Raw genomic sequence first — 20,835 nt, forward strand, 5'->3', positions numbered from 1 at the left:
TTCTCCCTCTATTGTTCAGGAAACGATGGGCCCAGGAGGACAAAATGGGATGTCCAAGTTGCTTTTCATCCTTCATTCTCAAAAAGGACCAAGGGCAGCAGCAGTATAAAGTCTCAATGTGCAAGTGAATTGGACTGAGGTAAAGCAGGACTGTGCAAAGTCATCAGCATCATTCTCTCCTCTAGAGCCAGATCTTTGTCTTTTTAAACTAAGGTCTCTCTCAGGTCTCAATTTGTGGAGACATTCAGTGAATAAAGGCTAGGCCTAATTTGGGGGTAATTAGTCATGTATTAATTATGGCTGGCAAAGAGTTATTAGAGTGAGATCAATGACTTTCGTTCCTAAAGATGTTAATAGCTAGTGTTTTAATGGTGTTTGAGTATGGTTTTTGCAAGGCCAGTGGGGTTAAGTGGCTTCCCCAAGGCCACACAGCTAGGTAATCATTAAGTGTCTGAGGCCACATTTGAACTCAGGTCCTCCTGACTCCAGGGCCGGGGCGCTAGCCACTTCGCCCCCTGGCCGCCCCATGGGTTTGAGTATTTTAAAAAAGTCTCACGCTTGTTCTAACTGCTGGTCTTCAAGTTCCGTTCAGCATCTCGGTCGGGGTCCTCAGCAGCGCCTGGGGCAGGATCCGAACTCAGGCCTCTGGGACTCCAAGTTGGGCGCTCCTGCTTTTATGGAACCGAGTCTGAAGGCGGGTCCGGGGAGGCGACACGTGACGCCGGGCCGGGGGGGGGGGGTCCCCGGAGGGGGCGGGGGGCGGGGCGGCCGAACCCCCGGAGAACGCGCCCCTGCCAGCTGCTGACCAATGGCAGGCCGGGGCGGTGCGGGGGCGGGGCCGGAAGCAGGAGGGCGGGGCAGCCTTCGGGTTCCGCCTTCCGGCCGGGCCACGCGGGACCGAGGTCACGTGGCCTTGCTGCTCCCGCCGCCCGCGCCATTCAGGAAGCGGCTTCTGCGCCGCCGCCCTGGGGCTCCCTTCTTCCTCCTCCCGCCCCCCCCCTCCGCCGGGTCCCCCCCAGGGCGCCCCCCCTCGTACCCCCGGTCCTCTCCTCGCCGGGGCCCAGACGCCCCCAGAGCCCCCGCCTCCCCCAGCCGCCTCCGGGGGGCCCCCATCTGCTCCCCCGAGTCAGGTCTCCCCCCGGGGGCCCGGCTGAGCCGCCCCCCAGGGCCCCTCCCCCTCCCCTCTGCCTTCCAGAACCTTCTCCCTCCGGCTCCCCGCCGCCTCCCGCCCCGGAAGGGAGACCCGAGAGAACCCCTCCTCCGGGACCCTCCTCCCCCGAGGGAATGGCCCCGCGGAGCCGCAGACCCCCAGCCCAGGTGAGTGCCCTCCGGCCCGGGTGAGTGCCCTCCGGCCCGGTTGAGTGCCCTCCGGCCCGGGTGAGTGCCCTCTGGCCCAGGCCAGGTACCACTGTGCCATCTCTGTGGCGCAGTGCCTAGAGCACCTCCCCTGGAGTCAGGAGGAGCTGAGTTCAAATCAGATCTCAGACACTTAATGATGGCCCATTGCCCTGCAAAAACAAAAACAAAAATTCCCTACCAAAAGGGCACCGTGAGGAGGTGAAGGAGAACAGAACTCTTTTCCGCATTAGGAGGGCAAGACTAGATCTTCCTTTCCAATTGTCAAGGCTGCATTTCTTTTCTGGATTAAGGAGTCCTGGACTAGTCTGCCTTTCAGGCTAAAGAGGACACATTCCCTCCCTTCCTAAGAAAAATGATCTTTGATGAGGAATAGTTGTAAAAACTTGTAGGCACCCAGCAAACTTAATATCCATTTGTTGAACCAATGGATTAGGATGTTCAAGCAATTTCCTAGGCTGTATTTATTAAAACCTAGAATGAGAAGTGAAGCTCTGTCTTCTGTACCCAGCTGCCCTTATTTTGGGCCATAATCCCTGAGGAAATGACTTTAAGGAGGGAGAAGTTATTGCCTCAGGAACGTCAAGAACATTGGAAAAGAGGGGAAATACTTCTGCATAGGCAATTAGGAAACCTGGTTTCAAATTCTGCTTCTGCTATTTACTAGAGGTGTGGTCTTGGGGGGATCACTTCTGGCCTCTCTGGCCCTGCTTTTCTCAATTCAACTCAAATGTTTAGCTCTTACTGTGTATAAAGCAGTGGGAAGTGTTCTCTGCCCTTATCTTTCACTAAATAAAGGAGAATATGACCTATTCATAGTTAAGTAAAATAAAAGCTCGAGGGTTATGGGATCAAAAAGGAAATGTCCTCAGCCATTTCTAACTGCTTGCCCCTGGGCAGGTCACTTACCACCATTTGCCTCAATTTTCTCATAATAAAATGAGCTGCAGAAGGAAATGGTCAACCATTCCAGTAACTTTGCCAAGAAAACCTCAAATGGGGTTGAAAACTATTGACCAATAAGAACTACTCTTGGAAAATAAATGGTAGGAAATTAACCATTTATAGAGCATTTGAAAGTTGGCAAAGCACTTTATAAACATCCTCTCAGACTCACCACAAGCCTGAGGTTAGTTACTGTAAGTGTCGGCCCCATTTCACAGATAAAGAAACTAAGAAGTTAGTTGACTTGCCTAAGGTCACACAGGTAATGAGTATCCTAGACAGGGTTGGTATCCAGGTCTTCTTCTGTCCAAGACAAGGATTCTGTTCATTATTGAAAAACAAAAGATTTCATCTAGGAGATGTCAACTGAGCCAAGCCTAAAAGGAAAATTAGGGTTCTGCAGGCACAGATGGGGAAATATTTCCTAATCCTTTTTAAGCTCTGCAAACTTACAGAAATGTGCGAGATGGGTTGTAAGGTCCCCTCTTGCCCCAATACTTGATGAAGTGCAGCTAGGGGATTCAGTGGAGGGAGAACACTGACATTGGAGTCAGGAGTTCAAATCCAATGTCATGGACTTGGTACTCACTAGCTATGTAACCTTGGGTAAGTCACTTAACCCTGATTGACTTCCCATCTAAGGCCATCTCCAGTGGACCTGATTCATATCTGGTTACTGAATCCAGATGGCTCTGGAGGAGAAAATGAGACTGCAGACAGCACAGCCTCCCCTTACTCACATCCAGTTCGTGTGTTTCCCTCATGTCATGGTATTTTTTGAGAATGAATGGCAAGCAGTATTAAAATGGATAGGTTTAGATTTGAAAATCTGATATTAGGCAGGTCTCTTCCCCATAGCATGCCCATCATGGGCATCACCTAAATTGACTTTGCCTAGTCTAACCAGACATCAGTAACATCTCTGGAGCTGAGAAATATCATTGTATTGGAAGACCCACCCATTAAGACTTCTCAGTCTTTCTGCTGAAAAATAATCTTTTCCACAATGACAGTTCTTCAAAGAATTTTCCCTGCCCATGATCTTAACCTGCCTAAGAGGAAGTCAGGGCAGTCATTTTACAAAACAGGAAACTGAAGTCCAGAGAGGTTAAGGAATTCGGTTAGATTCACAGTTCACTACGTGGTGGAACTCAGTTCTGTTTTGAACTCTGAAAAGGTGTCCATTCCTACCTTGAGCTAATAATGCCTTTACCTTATAGTAGAGGACATAGGCAACAACAAGAACTCTGCAAAAGGAAATCCACACATGGATAGAGGCTGCTCAGACCCTGGTATTCTGTTCCTTCTCCTTCAAGCTGCTCCCATGGCTGTTGTCCATGGCCCTGGCCATGGCTGTGGACAAAGTGGTGAAGTATAAACCCCATTCTAGCAAAGAGAAGAGAGCATCAGTGAATCCTGGGTAGCAGGTTTAACCTCTCAATCTTCAGAATTATTTTATGACTTCTAACCTCTACAGGAACTTCTGGGAAATGTAGGATGGAAACTTTTAAGGGAGTGTGGCCAAAAGCCCAATTAAGTGACTACTCTTAGCCCATCCTATATCTAAGTAGAACTTAAAAGCTAATTCCATAGCTTGGTAGCCCAGAGAAGGTACCAGAATCATTGTTCCCACAATTCCCTACTCTACCACCAGGAATTTTACTTTCCAGGAATCCTGGAATCAAAGAATTCTAGAATCTAACTTGTATAAATGAAATAGGAAAATTAGATCCTGAAGGAGCAAAGGGAAGATATGTGTGCTTGTTCTCTTCCATTTAAACAGGAGGTTTTTTTTAGAAAGATTTATTTATTTTGAGCTTTACAGTTTTTCCCCATTTTTGCTTCTTTCCCCCCATCCCCCCAGAAGGCAATTTGTTAGTGTTTACATTGGTTCCATGCTGTACATTGATCTCAGTTGAATGTGATGAGAGAGAAATCCTATCCTTAAGGAAGAAAAATAAAGTATGAGATAATAAAATTACATAATAAGATAATAGTTTTTTTTTTCTAATTTGAAGGTAATTATCTTTGGTCTTTGTTCAAAGTCCATAATTCTTTCTCTGGATACAGATGGTATTCTCCATTGCAGACAGCCCCAAATTGTCCCTGGTTGTTGCACTGATGGAATGAGCAAGTCTAACAAGGTTGATCATCATCCCATGGTGTTCGAACAGGGAATTGATTTAAGCATCCCCAAAAACAATTCAAAATTATATGAGGAAAGTTACTGAATTATTCATATTCTTTATAACAGATGTTCCATCTCATTCCTCCCATCCTCTCATTCCTCATCCCTTCCCCAAGGAAAAACATTATTTTGATTAAAAAAAACAAAAACTAGATATCGTTGTAATGATTAGGGAACAGTTGAAGCAGGTTGAAGATGTTATTGTGAGTATAATTATATCATAAAGAATTGTGAATAAGAGGAATTCAGAAAATCATAAGACTTGTATGAAGTGATGTAAAAAAAGAATAAAAGAACCACACAATGGCTCCAACAATGTCAATAAAAAAAGTTTTGAAACATAGATGAACTCAGTTCATCTACAAAGAGGCATAATATGATTAAAGTTAAAGAACACATAATTTCCCTTTTGGTAATAAGCAGCAAACCACATAAGTGAAAAGTGACACATTTTAGCAGTTGAAATCAGGATGTTCTGCTTAACTCTTTTGGAGGGCAGGATGAGCATTATTGGGGATGTGTTGAGGGTATGGTATTAGGTAGTATTTAGGAAATAGCAAAATGTATTCTCTGAAGTACAGTCAAGAAGCTCCAGAGGCAGAATGTAAATACAAATATAAAATTCTGACCTATTTCTTCTTTTTTTCCTGGATGCCTTTGATGTCCTTTGTATCTCCAGGAGTCTGTCAGTGACCAGGCTTTCTCCACATATATTGAGGTTACTTGTATGTGTCTTCCGATAAAAGAAATGTCTCAGTACAAATTTTTGGCCAAAACCTATGATTTTTGAAACTCTTTGATTTGGCAGGCAGAGATCTTGGTTTACAAGTAGAACATTTTTCAAAACCAAATTTCATATAATCCAGTTTCAAAACTCTTTTTGAAATACTTGAAATAACTCTATTTTCCCCATTTGGAGGATTGTGTTCCACTAACAAAAATAACTTCCATAACAGTAATCAGTTTGGGGAATATTAGCTGGTTTTTATAAATCAGGTATACATCAGTTTTAACCATTTGCCCATTTTTTTTTAGGTTGCTTTTTTTTTTTTGCAAGGCAATTGGGTCAAGTGGCTTGTCCAAGGCCATACAGCTAGGTAATTATTAAGTATCTGAGGCTGGATTTGAACTCAGGTACTCCAGACTCCAGGGTAGGTGCTCTATGTACTGCGCCACCTAGCCATCCCACCATTTGCCCATTTTTAAAAGAGTCAGAAAGGGCAAAAAAAAAAAAAGATAACAAAAATGAAAAGAAAATTTTAAAACTAGACCACAGGTCTCCTTTGTATGTATTTAGTTGACTTGCTTAAATATTCCCTTAGCACTTTGAAATGCTAAAAGATCTTTATTCTCACAGGATCATGTGACTCATGGCTTTGCAAAATTTTGGGGCTGCGTGCAGCCTGCCTGTGGGTCTACTAAATGCTTTCCTAGAGGAAGTCGAGCTACAGGAGACCTCTCACTAAAATGGCAAGAAGTATATATTGCCTATTGCTTCAATAAAAAACCTTTAAAAGCAAGATTGGACAGCCCTGATGTGGTTGATAACAAATGCCTAGGTTAGCCCGTCTAGCTTTTAGAATTAGATAGTTGTAAGCATATATTTTTCTGTTATACTGATCATCTGACATAAGAGAGGACAACTATCCTTTGTCATTGAGATGAGAGTTATTGTGACTATAAGAATTATAAATAAGAGGAATTCAGAATGTCATAAGAAGACTTGTATGAAGTGATGTAAAGAAGGGATAAAAGAACCAGATAATGGTTCTAATAGTGTCAATAAAGATACCTTTGAAACACAGATGAACTTAGGTCATCTCCTAAGAGGAATGTTGACATAATATGATTAAACACAGCTTTGAAACACAGATTAACCTCAGGTCATCTAGAAAAAAAGCAAAGAATAGGAAATTGAGGCATTGTCCATCAGTTGGGGAATGGCTAAACAAATTGTGGTGTATATATGAGATAGAATACTGTTCTATTAGAAATCTGGAGGGATAGGATTTCAGAGAAGCTTGGGAAAACTTACCTGAATAGATGCTAAATGAGATGTGCAGAACCAAAAGAACATTGTATACCCTAAGAGCAACATGAGGGTAATGATCAAATTTAATGGACTTGCTTACTTCAACAGTGCAATAATTAGGAACAATTTTAGGGAATCTATGATGTACAGTGACATCTGAATCCAGAGAAAGACCTGTGGAGTTTAAACAAAGAACAAAGATTATTATTTCAATTTTTAAAAAAGTTGCCTTTTGTACTACATAATTTTGTTATTTCTAATACTTTATTTCTTCCTCAAGGATTTTCTTCTCTCAACACATTCAGTTTTCATAAATGAATATCATGGAAACAATGTAAAGATTATTAAATTCCTCCTGCTGTGGGTAGTGGGGAGGAAAGGGAGATAGGGGGAAAATTGTCAAATTCCAAACTTCACAAAACAATGATTGGTAGAAACTACTATTGTATATAATTGGAATACAAAGAAGATATTTATAGAATAGATATCATTTTCCAGGTAAGGCTAGATTGATGACCAAGTTTGCCTTGAATCAGATTTCAAATCTGCCAGGTAAGACATTTCCAAATGTCATATTGGAGAAATGAGTTCAGAAGTTAGGAAAGTCCAATCTCAGTACTTGTTGAACAATTGCTTCCCTAACCTTTCTCAATGAACCCATCACCCACAAATATTTGTGAACCTCCTAGGGCCTCAGTCATTGGTCCAACCAAAATTTCCTTTTTGCTTAGATTACAGACTCAAAAGACCAATTTTCAGGCTCATGATAGCAATTTCCTATAATCAGACAGAGAATGAGTCCTATACTTTATAGTCCAAAGGATCAGAATATGCCACACAGTGAATGTAATCTTTCATTGGCAACAATAATTTACTATTACAGAACAACCTCACAACTCAGTTCTATGGTTTCACAAAAGACTGGTTTAAAAAGTGAAATGAATTTGGGTTTAAAATAAAATTAACAATCCCAATTGCCTCTTGATTAGGCCTTAGTAAACAAAGATGTTTTTGTAGAAGAATATTTAGTTATTAACCAAGGTTAAAAATCAGCATAAATAAAAATTGCTTTTAGAATCCTTTTAAACAATTAAAACATCTTAGATGATTTTTAAAAAGTTTAAACAGGTATTATGAATTTCAAACAATACAATTATAAGAACAGTCATATTTCCAGGAAGGACAGCATGAATTATTATAAACATGTCCTTATATTCAACTCTTATTTCTTAGCAGAGTCAAAATAGCATAGCGGTTTTCTTAATTTTAAGCTTTTGATTTTTGATTTTTCTTTTTTATACATTTACTTCTACCCAGATATGTTCTGGATAGAACATATATTCTCAGAAGAAAATGAGATTGTTCAGGAATTTATTTTTTTTGTGAAAGATTTATTTTGATTTTACAATTTTCTCTATACAAATATCTCTACTTTATTCTAACTGCAAATATAAAAAACTCTCCTAGTATTGCACTGAGCTTTTCCTGACTGTGATTCTAAGTGTTGACTCTGATCCTCATGAGGATAGGAACTTTGGGGAAATCCTTCCTTTGTGTTTCAATTTCCTCCTGTAAATTGATGAACATTAAACTAGATGAATTCTGAAGTGTCTTTCAACTCTAAATCTTGGTTTTATTCATGGATTAGGTGCTGGTGACTTTCAAGGATGTGGTTGTGGACTTCACTTGGGAAGAGTGGGGCCTGTTGAAGTCTCCTCAGAAACAGCTGTATAAGGAGGTCATGCTGGAGACTGCCCGGAACCTGCAATTCCTGGGTAAGGGCCATTCCTGGGTAACTGAATCTGCTATCAAAGGAAATGCTTTCATTCCCTCCCTCATGTTCAGGGTTTGCAGTATTTATCAGTTCTTAGAAAGACCAAAATGGTAGTCCTCCTGCTGCCTGGTTTTCCCATAAAGGGTCTTTGCCCTGTGTAGCAGGATACAGGGTTTTTTCCTTTCTTACCCCTGGGACTGTCTCTTGATGATTCTAGAGATCCTGAGGTCAAAGATCACAGCAATATTAGAGAATCTCAGACTTAGAACCAATCTTAGAGGTTGTGTATAATCTGCCATCTCTCTGAACATTATGTTTGTCTGTGAAATCTCTGAAAACTGCTCAAGCAGCTTTTCCTTTGATATGGGCAGTATTGAAAAACCCTTCCTTCACAAAGTAGTCCCTTCCTCTTTGGGTTGGGTCTGGTCTTTGGAGGTTAAAAGAAGTCTAAAGTTGTAGGTCCTTACTCCTACTCTTATTCTTAGAAGGCTGGTGGAAGTAGTGTGTCACTGGTCCTGCTTCATACTTCTCCCAAATTCTAGAACAAACGGTAGAAAAGGAAAAGAAGGAGGCAAGCATTTGTATATACCTAAATGGACTAAATGCTTTCATTACAAGTATTTTCTAATTTGATCCTCAAAGTAAATGTCAGATGATATTATCATCACTGTTTTACATTGGAGGAAACTAAGGCCAAAAAGGGTTTGTGTATCTTGCCTCAGATACTGAGGTAATAACTGTCTGAGACTGGATTTGTAAAACAGGGCTTCTGGAATCCAGGAGCAAAACTTCATACCCTGTATTATCAGTTGCTTTTTAATTTTTAGATCATGGAATCTATGAAATCAGTCAATGCTTCAATGAAAGAAGTATATAAAATTGATTTTTCTGTTTCCAAATTGTTTCTTTCCCAACTCCCACCAAAATTCCTAAATACAAAGACCATGAAAATGATCCTGGAGGTATCCTGGAAACCATCTGGTGACCCTTCCTCTATGCACTCTTTCCCCGAAGAGAACCATATTGAGGGGCAACTAGATTGCACATTGGATAGAGCACTGACCCTGGAATCAGGAGGACCTGAGTTCAAATCTGGTCTCAGACACTTAATAATTACCTAGCTGTGTAGCCTAGGGCAAGCCACTTAACTCCTTTCCCTTGAAAAAACTTTAAAAAAAAGAAGAGAACCATATTGAACATGCCTCTCCCTCTTATCTTTTATTTCCCACTCCCAGGTGTTCCAATTCCCAGAGAAGATTTGATCTCCCATTTAGAGAAAGGTGAAGGTCCTTGCCTACTGCAGCAAGGAGATCCCAGAACCTCCTGTCCAGGTGTGTTAAATGGAAGCAAGTTCTTGAGGGCTATCATCAGAAGAACCAGCTATATGTCACAGAGAAGGGAATGCTAGACTTGGGGGTATGAAGATCTGATTGCTAATCTTGTTTAGGCATTTTGAGCAGTGGACTCCTGGGCAAGTCATTGAATTTCTGAACCTCAATTTCACAATCTGTGAAATGAAGTGACTGCATGGCCTAGCCTTTGACTTCCAGGGATAAGACTATGATCCTGTCAGATTCACTATTTGGAATTCTGTGTCATGGAACTCTCCTTCAGGAATCCAGAAAGGACTAATGAAAGCTGTTCTCTAAACTCTTTTCAAGTCAACAAGCATTTATGAAATGATGGAGAGGGCATCAAGGTCAGCTATCACACTGCTGGTAAATTCTTCAACGTGAAAAGGCTACAAGCCAAGTTCACAATGGAGGGAGTGTTGGTCTTTTGTTTGTAGATGATGGTGTCCTCAATGTAGCCTCTGGAGCTGAGATGCATATGGATTCTGTCTCTGGTTGTTTCTCAAGCATTGTAACATTATACAGAGAGCAAAACTATGATGGACTGGCAATGTTATTCTAAGGACAAACATGAGGTTGACAAAAAGACTATTTTATGGAAAATTCACACAGGGCAAGTGCTCACTTTAAGGTTAGAAACATCAATAAATGGACACTCTCAGGGTCTCTCTTTTTTAAAAAATTTTATATTAAGGCAATGGGTTTAAGTGACTTGCCCAAGGTCACATAGCTAGGTAATTATTAAATGTCTGAGGGCAGATTTGAACTCAGGTCCTCCTGACTCCAGGGCTGGTGCTACATCCACTGAGCCACCTAGCTGCCCTGGGGGTCTCTCTTAAGAGTATTAGAATTGATTGTGCAGCATGGGAGACACTGGCACAGGACCACCCAGTACAGGGTGGTCTCATCAGAGAAGGTGCTGTGCCCTATGAGTAAGGCAGAATGGAAGAAGACAAAAGAATGAGTGGGATATGGGAGTTGAGAGAATGCTTCTCAGGTGTTCACACAATCTATTTGTGCCCAACCTGTGGTGGAGCATTCTGAGCTCATATTGGTCTGATCAACCTTAATTGGCCACATTGTAAGTGGTCTCTATCATAGTGATGTCATTTTGTTCTTCTTTGATAACAAAGGACAAGAATCAACCATCCCAACTATGCTTCAGGCTAAGTGCTCTATTCTTGTGATTCAGAGAAAGATAATGCATATCCTTTACTGAGAGGGAAAGACAACTTGGAAAGAATTGTGTAAAAAAAATTATATAAAGTATAAATCAGGAGGATCTCTTGTGAGAAAGGAATGCAGAAGGCATTTCTATGAGGTGAAGAGAAGGTAAAGCTCTTGATAAATGTACAATTGTTTTAATGACATATGAGGTCAAATTTTGTACCAAGAGCATAGGTGCAGGGTATTAAGTCATATGGATTGCTGGGAAGGAATGAAAAGATTTGGAAAGGTTGTTGTGAATGGCATAGGGAGTCGGGAAGAAATCAAAAGGATTGCCTTGTTATAGTGCCAGTTAAGAGGATGTTGCCTAAATTTTTTTGTGGAGAGTAGCAACCTCTAAGATACTCTGGGAGAGGATTAAGGGCTCATAGATCCTCTGTCAGAGTATAGATCCTCTGTCAGATTTCATTCTTCCCTACAGTATCCCACAAAGTAGAATGGATACCTCCTGGACTTGAAGCATTGCTTCCCCTGGTCAAGATCCTACCAGTTTTATTCACTTTTCTGTCTGTGAAGACCACTGGATACCTAGCTGTGTGGCCTTGGGCAAGCCACTTAACCCCACTGACTTCAAAAAACAAAAACAAAACAAAAGAAAAGGTAATGGAGAAATATTATTGAGCTATAGACAGAGATTGACCAGTCACTGAATTTTACCTCTTGTCTGAGAGGTTGGTCAGGAACCTGTCATTCAGATTCATAGCCTGATTTGAGAAAAGAATGAGAATGTTGGTTTTGTCTGTGTTGCAGGCTTGTTTTGAGAATCTAGTTGCATGTGAAACTCTTTGTAAGTGAAATTGAACCTGGAAATGTGAACTAATATTGTGTTTTTCTCTGTTTTCTGACTTGTATTTTTTGTTGTTTCCTTCAGATGGAAAGACCAGGAGTGAATTGAGGGAGACTACTTCAAAGCTGAGCTTGTCTGTGGAAGCATCACTAGGGCAAAGATGGGTGAAGGATGCTCACTGTGACCTACATCTCAGGGAAATCTGTAATTCTGGAATCAAGACAGAGAAAAAGCAAAAGAGTCACTGGGACTTTGCTACAGATAGGATGAGTGTCAGACAACATTCAGTCCTAATTCACTGTAAGAAAATGATGTCAGGAAATGACTCTTCTCAAGACAAGAAATATAGTGAGTGCTTAACTGATCAGTTAGCAGCTGCTCAGTCTTGTGACAAGTGTCCTGAAGTGCAAACGACTTTCAGCTTGAATTCAGAAATCATTAGACCTCAGAACAGCCATGTTGGAAAAATGCCTAATATCTGTAATGAAGGTGAGATGGGTTTCAGCTGTTATTCAGAGCTCAATGACCTTCAGAAAATTGAAAATGGAAAGGAATATTATAGTTGTAATGAATGCGGTAAAGCTTTTAAGCAACAGTCATCCTTCATGTACCATCAGAAATTTCATACGAGAAAGAAGCTACCTAAGTGTATGCCATCTAAAAATGCCTTCAGGAGACAGTCATCGCTTTCATCCCACCAGGGAATTCTTACTAGAGAGAAGTTCCAAGAGTACGTTGAATGTGATAAATCATTCAGTGAAAAGTCATCTCTCCTTATCCATCAGAGAAACCCTACAGGAGAGAAACCTTATGAATGTAACCAGTGTGGAAAGACTTTCAGACTGAGCTCCAGTCTAGCTCGACATCAGAGAACCCACACTGGGGGGAAACCTTATGAATGTAATCATTGTGATAAGACTTTCAGAGAGATCTCCAGTCTTATTGTACATCAGAGAATCCACACTGGGGAGAAATCTTATGATTGTAATCAGTGTGGTAAGACTTTCAGAGTACGCTCCACTCTAGCAAGACATCAGAGAATCCACACTGGGGAGAAACCTTATGAATGTAAGCAATGTGGAAAGGCTTTCGAATTGAGAGCCAACCTTACTAGACATGAGAAAATGCACAAAGAGAAACCTTATGCATGTAATGACTGTAATAAGAATTTCAAGGAGAGATCCAGTCTTATTGCACATCAGAGAATCCACGCTGGGGAGAAACCTCATGAATGTAACCAGTGTGGAAAGACTTTTGGAATGAGAGCCCAGCTAACTAGACATCAGAGAATCCACACAGGAGAGAAACCTTATGAATGTAATCAGTGTGATAAGACTTTTAGAGAGAGACACAGCCTTGTTACACATCAGAGAATCCACACTGGGGAGAAACCTTATGAATGTAATCAGTGTGATAAGACTTTTAGAGGGAGATACAGCCTTGTTACACATCAGAGAATCCACACTGGGGAGAAACCTCATGAATGTAATCAGTGTGATAAGACTTTTAGAGAGAGACAAAACCTTGTTAAACATCAGAGAATCCACACTGGGGAGAAACCTTATGAATGTAATCAGTGTGATAAGACTTTTAGAGAGAGACACAGGCTTGTTACACATCAGAGAATCCACACTGGGGAGAAACCTTATGAATGTAATCGGTGTGATAAGACTTTTAGAGGGAGATACAGCCTTGTTAAACATCAGAGAATCCACACTGGAGACAAACCTTATGAATGTAAGCAATGTGGAAAGACTTTCAGATGGAGGTCTGAGTTAAGTACACATTGGAGAATCCACACTGGAGAGAAACCTTATGAATGTAAGCAATGTGGAAAGACTTTCAGATGGAGGTCTCAGTTTAGTACACATTGGAGAATCCACACTGGAGAGAAACCTTATAAATGTAATCAGTGTGGAAAGTCTTTCACATGGAAGTGTGATTTTAATATACATCAGAGAATCCACACTGGGGAGAAACCTTACAAATGTAATCAGTGTGGTAATGCTTTCAGAGCGAAATCCAGTCTCATTAGACATCAGAGAATCCACACTGGGGAGAAATCTTTTGAATGTGATCAATGTGGAAAGACTTTTGGTTTGAGAGCCCAGCTTACTAAACATCAGAGAATCCACACAGGAGAGAAACCTTATGGATGTAATCACTGTAATAAGACTTTCAGTGAGAAATCCAGTCTTATTGCACATCAGAGAATCCACACTGGGGAGAAACCTTATGAATGTAATCAGTGTGAAAAGACTTTTGAATTGAGAGCCAAGCTTATTAGACATCAGACAATTCACATGGGAGAGAAACCTTTTGAATGTAATCAGTGTGGAAAGACTTTTGGAATCAGAGCCCAGCTTACTCGACATCAGAGAATTCACAAAGCAGAGAAACCTCATGAATGTAAGCAATGTGGAAAGACTTTCAGATGGAGGTATGAGTTTAGTACACATTGGAGAATCCACACTGGAGAGAAACCTTATGAATGTAAGCAATGTGGAAAGACTTTCACATGGAGGTCTGAGCTTAGTAAACATTGGAGAATCCACACTGGAGAGAAACCTTATGAATGTAAACAGTGTGGTAATGCTTTCAGAGAGAGATCCAATCTCATTAGCCATCAGAGAATCCACACTGGGGAGAAATCTTATGAATGTGATCAATGTGGAAAGACTTTTGGTATGAGAGCCCAGCTTACTGTACATCAGAGAATCCACACAGGAGAGAAACCTTATGAGTGTAATCAGTGTGGTAATGCTTTCAGAGAGAGATCCAATCTTATTAAGCATCAGAGAATCCACACTGGTGAGAAGCCTTATGAATGTAATCATTGTGGAAAGTCTTTCAGATGGAAGTCTGATTGTAATAAACATCAGAGAATCCACACTGGGGAGAAACCTTATGAATGTAATCAATGTGAAAAGACTTTTAAATTGAGAGCCAAGCTTACTAGACATCAGAAAATTCACAAAGGAGAGAAACCTTATGAATGTAATCACTAATAAGACTTTAAGTGAGAGATCCAGTCCATTAAACATCCGAGCATCCACACTGTGGGAGAAACCTTATCAATGTAATCAGTGTAGTAATGCTTTCAGAGAGAGATCCAGTCTCATTAGGCATCAGAGAATTCACACTGGAGAAATAGTATGAATGTAATCAATTTGATAAGGCTTTCAGACAGACTTCTAATCTAGCTAGACAGAGAATCCACACAGGAGAGAAACCTTATGAATGTAATCCCTGTCATAAGACTTACAGAGAGCGATCCAAACTTATTACCCATCATAGATTTCACACTGGGAGAAATCTTATGAATGTAATCAATGTGGAAAGACTTTTGGAATGAGAGCCAAGCTTACTAGACATCAGGGAAGTGTGATAAGACTTTCAGAGTGAGAGCCAATCTTATTAAGCATCAGAGAATCCACACTGGAGAGAAGCCTTATGAATGTAATCACTGGAAAGACTTTCAGATGGAGGTCTGATTTTAATACACATCAGAGAATCCACACTAGGGATATACCATATGAATGTAATTAGTGTGATTAAGACTTTTAGAGAGAGATCCAGTCTTATAACACATCAGAGATTCCACTTTGGGGAGAAACCTTATGAATGTAATCACTGTAATAGGACTTTCATTCGGAGGTCCAGGCTTAACTGCACATCTGAGAATCCACACTGGGGAGAAAAACCTTATGAATGTAATCAGTGTGAAAAGACTTTTGAATTGAGAGCCAAGCTTATTAGACATCAGACAATTCACATGGGAGAGAAACCTTTTGAATGTAATCAGTGTGGAAAGACTTTTGGAATCAGAGCCCAGCTTACTCGACATCAGAGAATTCACAAAGCAGAGAAACCTCATGAATGTAAGCAATGTGGAAAGACTTTCAGATGGAGGTATGAGTTTAGTACACATTGGAGAATCCACACTGGAGAGAAACCTTATGAATGTAAGCAATGTGGAAAGACTTTCACATGGAGGTCTGAGCTTAGTAAACATTGGAGAATCCACACTGGAGAGAAACCTTATGAATGTAAACAGTGTGGTAATGCTTTCAGAGAGAGATCCAATCTCATTAGCCATCAGAGAATTCACACTGGGGAGAAATCTTATGAATGTGATCAATGTGGAAAGACTTTTGGTATGAGAGCCCAGCTTACTGTACATCAGAGAATCCACACAGGAGAGAAACCTTATGAGTGTAATCAGTGTGGTAATGCTTTCAGAGAGAGATCCAATCTTATTAAGCATCAGAGAATCCACACTGGTGAGAAGCCTTATGAATGTAATCACTGGAAAGACTTTCAGATGGAGGTCTGATTTTAATACACATCAGAGAATCCACACTAGGGATATACCATATGAATGTAATTAGTGTGATTAAGACTTTTAGAGAGAGATCCAGTCTTATAACACATCAGAGATTCCACTTTGGGGAGAAACCTTATGAATGTAATCACTGTAATAGGACTTTCATTCGGAGATCCAGGCTTAACTGCACATCTGAGAATCCACACTGGGGAGAAAAACCTTATGAATGTAATCAGTGTGAAAAGACTTTTGAATTGAGAGCCAAGCTTATTAGACATCAGACAATTCACATGGGAGAGAAACCTTTTGAATGTAATCAGTGTGGAAAGACTTTTGGAATCAGAGCCCAGCTTACTTGACATCAGAGAATTCACAAAGCAGAGAAACCTCATGAATGTAAGCAATGTGGAAAGACTTTCAGATGGAGGTATGAGTTTAGTACACATTGGAGAATCCACACTGGAGAGAAACCTTATGAATGTAAGCAATGTGGAAAGACTTTCACATGGAGGTCTGAGCTTAGTAAACATTGGAGAATCCACACTGGAGAGAAACCTTATGAATGTAAACAGTGTGGTAATGCTTTCAGAGAGAGATCCAATCTCATTAGCCATCAGAGAATTCACACTGGGGAGAAATCTTATGAATGTGATCAATGTGGAAAGACTTTTGGTATGAGAGCCCAGCTTACTGTACATCAGAGAATCCACACAGGAGAGAAACCTTATGAGTGTAATCAGTGTGGTAATGCTTTCAGAGAGAGATCCAATCTTATTAAGCATCAGAGAATCCACACTGGTGAGAAGCCTTATGAATGTAATCATTGTGGAAAGTCTTTCAGATGGAAGTCTGATTGTAATAAACATCAGAGAATCCACACTGGGGAGAAACCTTATGAATGTAATCAATGTGGAAAGACCTTTGAATTGAGAGTCAAGCTTACTAGACATCAGAAAATCCACAAAAGAGAGAAACGTGAATGTTATCACTGTACTAAGACTTTCAGTGAGAGATCCAGTCTCATTAAACACCAGAGAATTCACACTGTGGAGAAACCTTACAAATGTAATCAATGTGGAAAGACTTTTGGAATGAGAGCCCAGCTTACTCCACACTGGAGAGAAACCTTATGAATGTAATCAGTGTGATAAGACTTTTAGAGAGAGATACAGTTTCATTATACATCAGAGAATCCACACTGGGGAGAAACCTTACGAATGTAATCAGTGTGGTAATGCTTTCAGAGAGAGATCCAGTCTTATTAGAAATCAGAGAATTCGCACTGGAAAACATGAATACAATCATTGTGGTAAGTCTTTCAAATGGAGGTCTGATTTTAATACACATCAGAGAATCCACACTGGGGAGAAACCTTATGAATGTAATCAATGTGAAAAGACTTTTGAATTGAGAGCCATGCTTACTAGACATCAAAAAATCCACAAAGGAACGAAACCGTATGAATGTAATAACTAATAAAACTTTTAAGTGAGAGATCCAGTCTTATTAAACACCAGAGCATCCACACTGGGAGAAGCCTTATCAATGTAATCAGTGTGGTAATGCTTTCAGAGAGAGATCCTGTCTCAGATATCAGAGAATTCACACTGTGGAGAAACATGAATGTAATCAATTTGATAAGACTTTCAGATCTCCAATCTAGCTGGACATCAGAGACTTCACACAGGAGAGAAACCTTATGAATGTAATCACTGTCATAAGACTTTCAGAGAGCGATCCAAACTTATTAACCACCAGGGATTTTACACTGGAAGAAATCTTAGGAATGTAATCAATGTGGAAAGACTTGGAATGAGAGTCAAACTTACTAGACATCAGAGAAGTGTGATAAGACTTTCAGAGAGAGAGCCAATCTTATTAAGCATCAGAGAATCCACACTGGAGAGAAGCCTTATGAATGTAATCTCTTTGGAAAGACTTTTGAGCCAAGTTTACTAGACATCAGAAAATCCACAAAGGAGAGAAACTTTATGACTGTAATCACTGTAATAAGACTTTCAGTGGGAAATCCAGTCTTATTGCACATCAGAGAATATACACTGCAGAGAATCCTTATGAATGTAATCAGTGATAAGACTTTTAGAGAGAGATCCCATCTTATTACATATCAGAGAATCCACACTGAAGAATAACCTTATAAATGTAATCAGGAAATACTTTTGGCTGTAAGTCTCATCTTGTTAGTCATCAGAAAACAAAACCATAGAGAAGCCACTTAAATGTCATTTTTGTGCAAAGAGTGTCCGTGGTCACAAATCTTTGATGATGTAATTCTTTCATCCACATGCTCAATTCTGAAGCAGCCTCCCTCTTCATCTGAAGGAAGTAGCCAGACATATAGATGGGGAAACATGCACAAAAAACACAAAATCTAAAAATCTTCCCTCAACTGAATCAAAGGAACCTGATTTATAATGTATAAGCCTAGGGAAAGAGAAGATTCCTCAAAGTTAAATGGGGAGGATCAGTCATTTGAAAATGCCATTAGTTCACATTTCTAGGTTGATTTAATTTACAGTTTCATAAACAGTTGGATTCTCAACAACAAACCTGCCCCACAGGAAGAACCAGAATTCTCACTTCAGTCTCAGCTCATGAAGTTCAGAATGATAGTTACCAGACTTAATTGGGTCATGATGCTTTTTTCTCTATTGACCAGCTCTGATCCATTATCACATTTGTTTTCTATTAATTTCATATACCAATGTAAGAAACAGTTCTCTTTTTGTCTAGGAGTTTCCTATATTGTATTCTATGTTTTATATTCAGAACTATTCAGATCTATGCATAGATATAAAGTATAATGTATAATTTCTCTGCTGATCCCTTTTATCCTTTATGTTTTTGTTCTCATATCTAAGGCCACATCATGATTGTCAACCTTGTTTTATGTTTTTTATTCACTTAAGGAATACTATATTCTGTTCTGGCCCATCACTTCTTTAGGATAGCAATAATTAGCTTATTTTTGAAATTTTATCTTTGAATGCTTCTGCTCCCTCATTAGAAAAAGAAAAGTCACAATCCTTGTAATAACTACAATTACAAAAATCATGAACCTAAAGTCTATTTCCTTCTGATAGAAACTGGACTACATGCTTCACTGTTGCTCCTATTGCACCTTTTTTCCATTTTGTGCTTGATGTACCTTTTGGGGTTTGAAAACAAGTTGAAAATGTTTGAGCTAAAAATTATTTAATGAAATTGAGAACAGAAGAATTATTGTTAGAATTTTTCATAAGTATTTTCATAGAAAAATGTAAAAATGTAAATATCTCAACATTTTCCTCTGGAACAACAAACTTGTTCATATCAACCATAGTTGTTTTCTTTCTATTGGGACTACGTGCTGTCATGATTGACCATACAGTGTTCAAGTCCATGCAGTGATTACCTCAGACCTTGCCCACTTCTAAGTGCAACTCTTGAAAGTATAAGTTCAAATGGATTGTTCCTTCAACTGATAAAAAGAATTATTATTAACATGATCAATTATATCAATTACAAAAGTTTTAAAAATTCATATATTATGATTTTTCTCTCATCACATTCAACTTAGATCAATGTATACCATGGACAGAATGTAAAGACTAATAGACTGCCTTCTGTGGTGGGGTAGAGGGAGGGAAGCAAGATTAGGAGGAAAATTGTAAAATTCAAAATAAATATTTTTTTAAAAAAAATCATGGTCACAAGAACCTTTTGATAATTTATAACACTCATTTCAATTAAAAAGACTTAATATTTGATCCATATGAAAAGCAATGTGCAATTAAGCCCAAAGAGCAATTAAAAATGGGCACATCCTTTGATCCAATACCCCTACTAGGTCTATATTCTGAAGAGACCATAAAAAAAGGGTATAAACATCACTTGTACAAAAGTATTCATAGCAGCCCTGTTTGTGGTGACAAAGAATTGGAAATCAAGGGGATGTCCATCCAAGCTGAACAGATTGTGGTAAATGAATTTTATGGTACACTATTGTTCTAGCAGAAACCAGGAGGGATGGGAATTCAGAGAAGCCTGGAAGGATTTGCATGAACTGATGCTGAGAGAGATGAGCAGAACCAGAACACTTCCTTGCTCATACCAACAGGGCAACAATTAGGCACAATTTTGGGCTATCTTCGATGGAGAATGCCATTTGTATCCTGAGAAAGAATTGTGGAGTTTGAACAAAGACCAAGGGCTATTACCTTCAAATTTTAAGAGGTATTATGTATTATGTAATTTTGCTATCACTTATATTTTAATTTTTCCTTAAGGATATGATTTTTCTCAACATGTTCAATTTTGATCAATGTGTAGCATGTAAACAATTTAAAGTCTATCAGAATGCCTTCGGGGGGGGGGGTTGGAGGGAGGCAAGCAAGGTAGAGGGAAAAGTTGTAAAATTCAAAACATTACAAAATAATAGGTAAAAACTACTATTGTGTAAAATTGGAAAACAAATAGACTATATTACCAAAAAGCCAAAGACTTATAAAAATGTAGAAAAAATTGAGGACAAAAGAAATATCAGTGTAACAACATTTAAAGAAAGCATTAAAGTTTGCAAAGTATTAAAAAAAAAGACTTTAAAGTATAGATGTAAATGGATTGTTCCTTCAGTTGATTAAAAAAAAAACATTTAAACCCATCAGCAAGCATTAATTAATCCAGAAACTCTCCCATAGACTCAAGGATAAAACAAGAATGCACAGTTGTCACTAATATTATATAACATTGTGTCAGAAATTCTATCAATGGCAAGAGAAGGGACAGGTGATAGAAGAAATTTCATAGTTCCTGGATATGAATATATATGGGTTTTTGATGCCCTT

General features: G+C 39.5%; 2 protein-coding genes across 2 annotated transcripts; both read left to right on the plus strand.

Moving 5' to 3' along the window:
• Window positions 1-1,070: 1,070 nt before the first annotated feature.
• On the plus strand, window positions 1,071-14,676 carry LOC141510103 (uncharacterized). The gene is made up of 4 exons (XM_074220103.1): window positions 1,071-1,317; window positions 8,170-8,296; window positions 9,531-9,626; window positions 11,746-14,676. The coding sequence occupies exons 1-4, from the start codon at window positions 1,285-1,287 to the stop codon at window positions 14,667-14,669; spliced, it is 3,180 nt and encodes a 1,059-aa protein (XP_074076204.1). The 5' UTR covers window positions 1,071-1,284; the 3' UTR covers window positions 14,670-14,676.
• Window positions 14,677-15,196: 520 nt separating this feature from the next.
• Window positions 15,197-17,121, plus strand: LOC141510227 (uncharacterized). The gene is given in 3 exon segments (XM_074220235.1): window positions 15,197-15,523; window positions 15,812-15,944; window positions 15,986-17,121. Coding segments are annotated over 3 exon segments (1,596 nt in total).
• Window positions 17,122-20,835: the final 3,714 nt, after the last annotated feature.

Source organism: Macrotis lagotis, chromosome 1, assembly GCF_037893015.1.
Source record: "Macrotis lagotis isolate mMagLag1 chromosome 1, bilby.v1.9.chrom.fasta, whole genome shotgun sequence".
Lineage (NCBI taxonomy): Eukaryota > Metazoa > Chordata > Mammalia > Peramelemorphia > Peramelidae > Macrotis > Macrotis lagotis.

Bases quoted from the DNA above. Each gene is read 5' to 3' on its own strand.
- LOC141510103 (XM_074220103.1), top strand. From the start codon at position 1,285: ATGGCCCCGCGGAGCCGCAGACCCCCAGCCCAG. The intron at 1,318-8,169 runs GTGAGTGCCCTC...TTCATGGATTAG, and splicing joins GCCGCAGACCCCCAGCCCAG to GTGCTGGTGACTTTCAAGGA. The intron at 8,297-9,530 runs GTAAGGGCCATT...TCCCACTCCCAG, and splicing joins CCGGAACCTGCAATTCCTGG to GTGTTCCAATTCCCAGAGAA.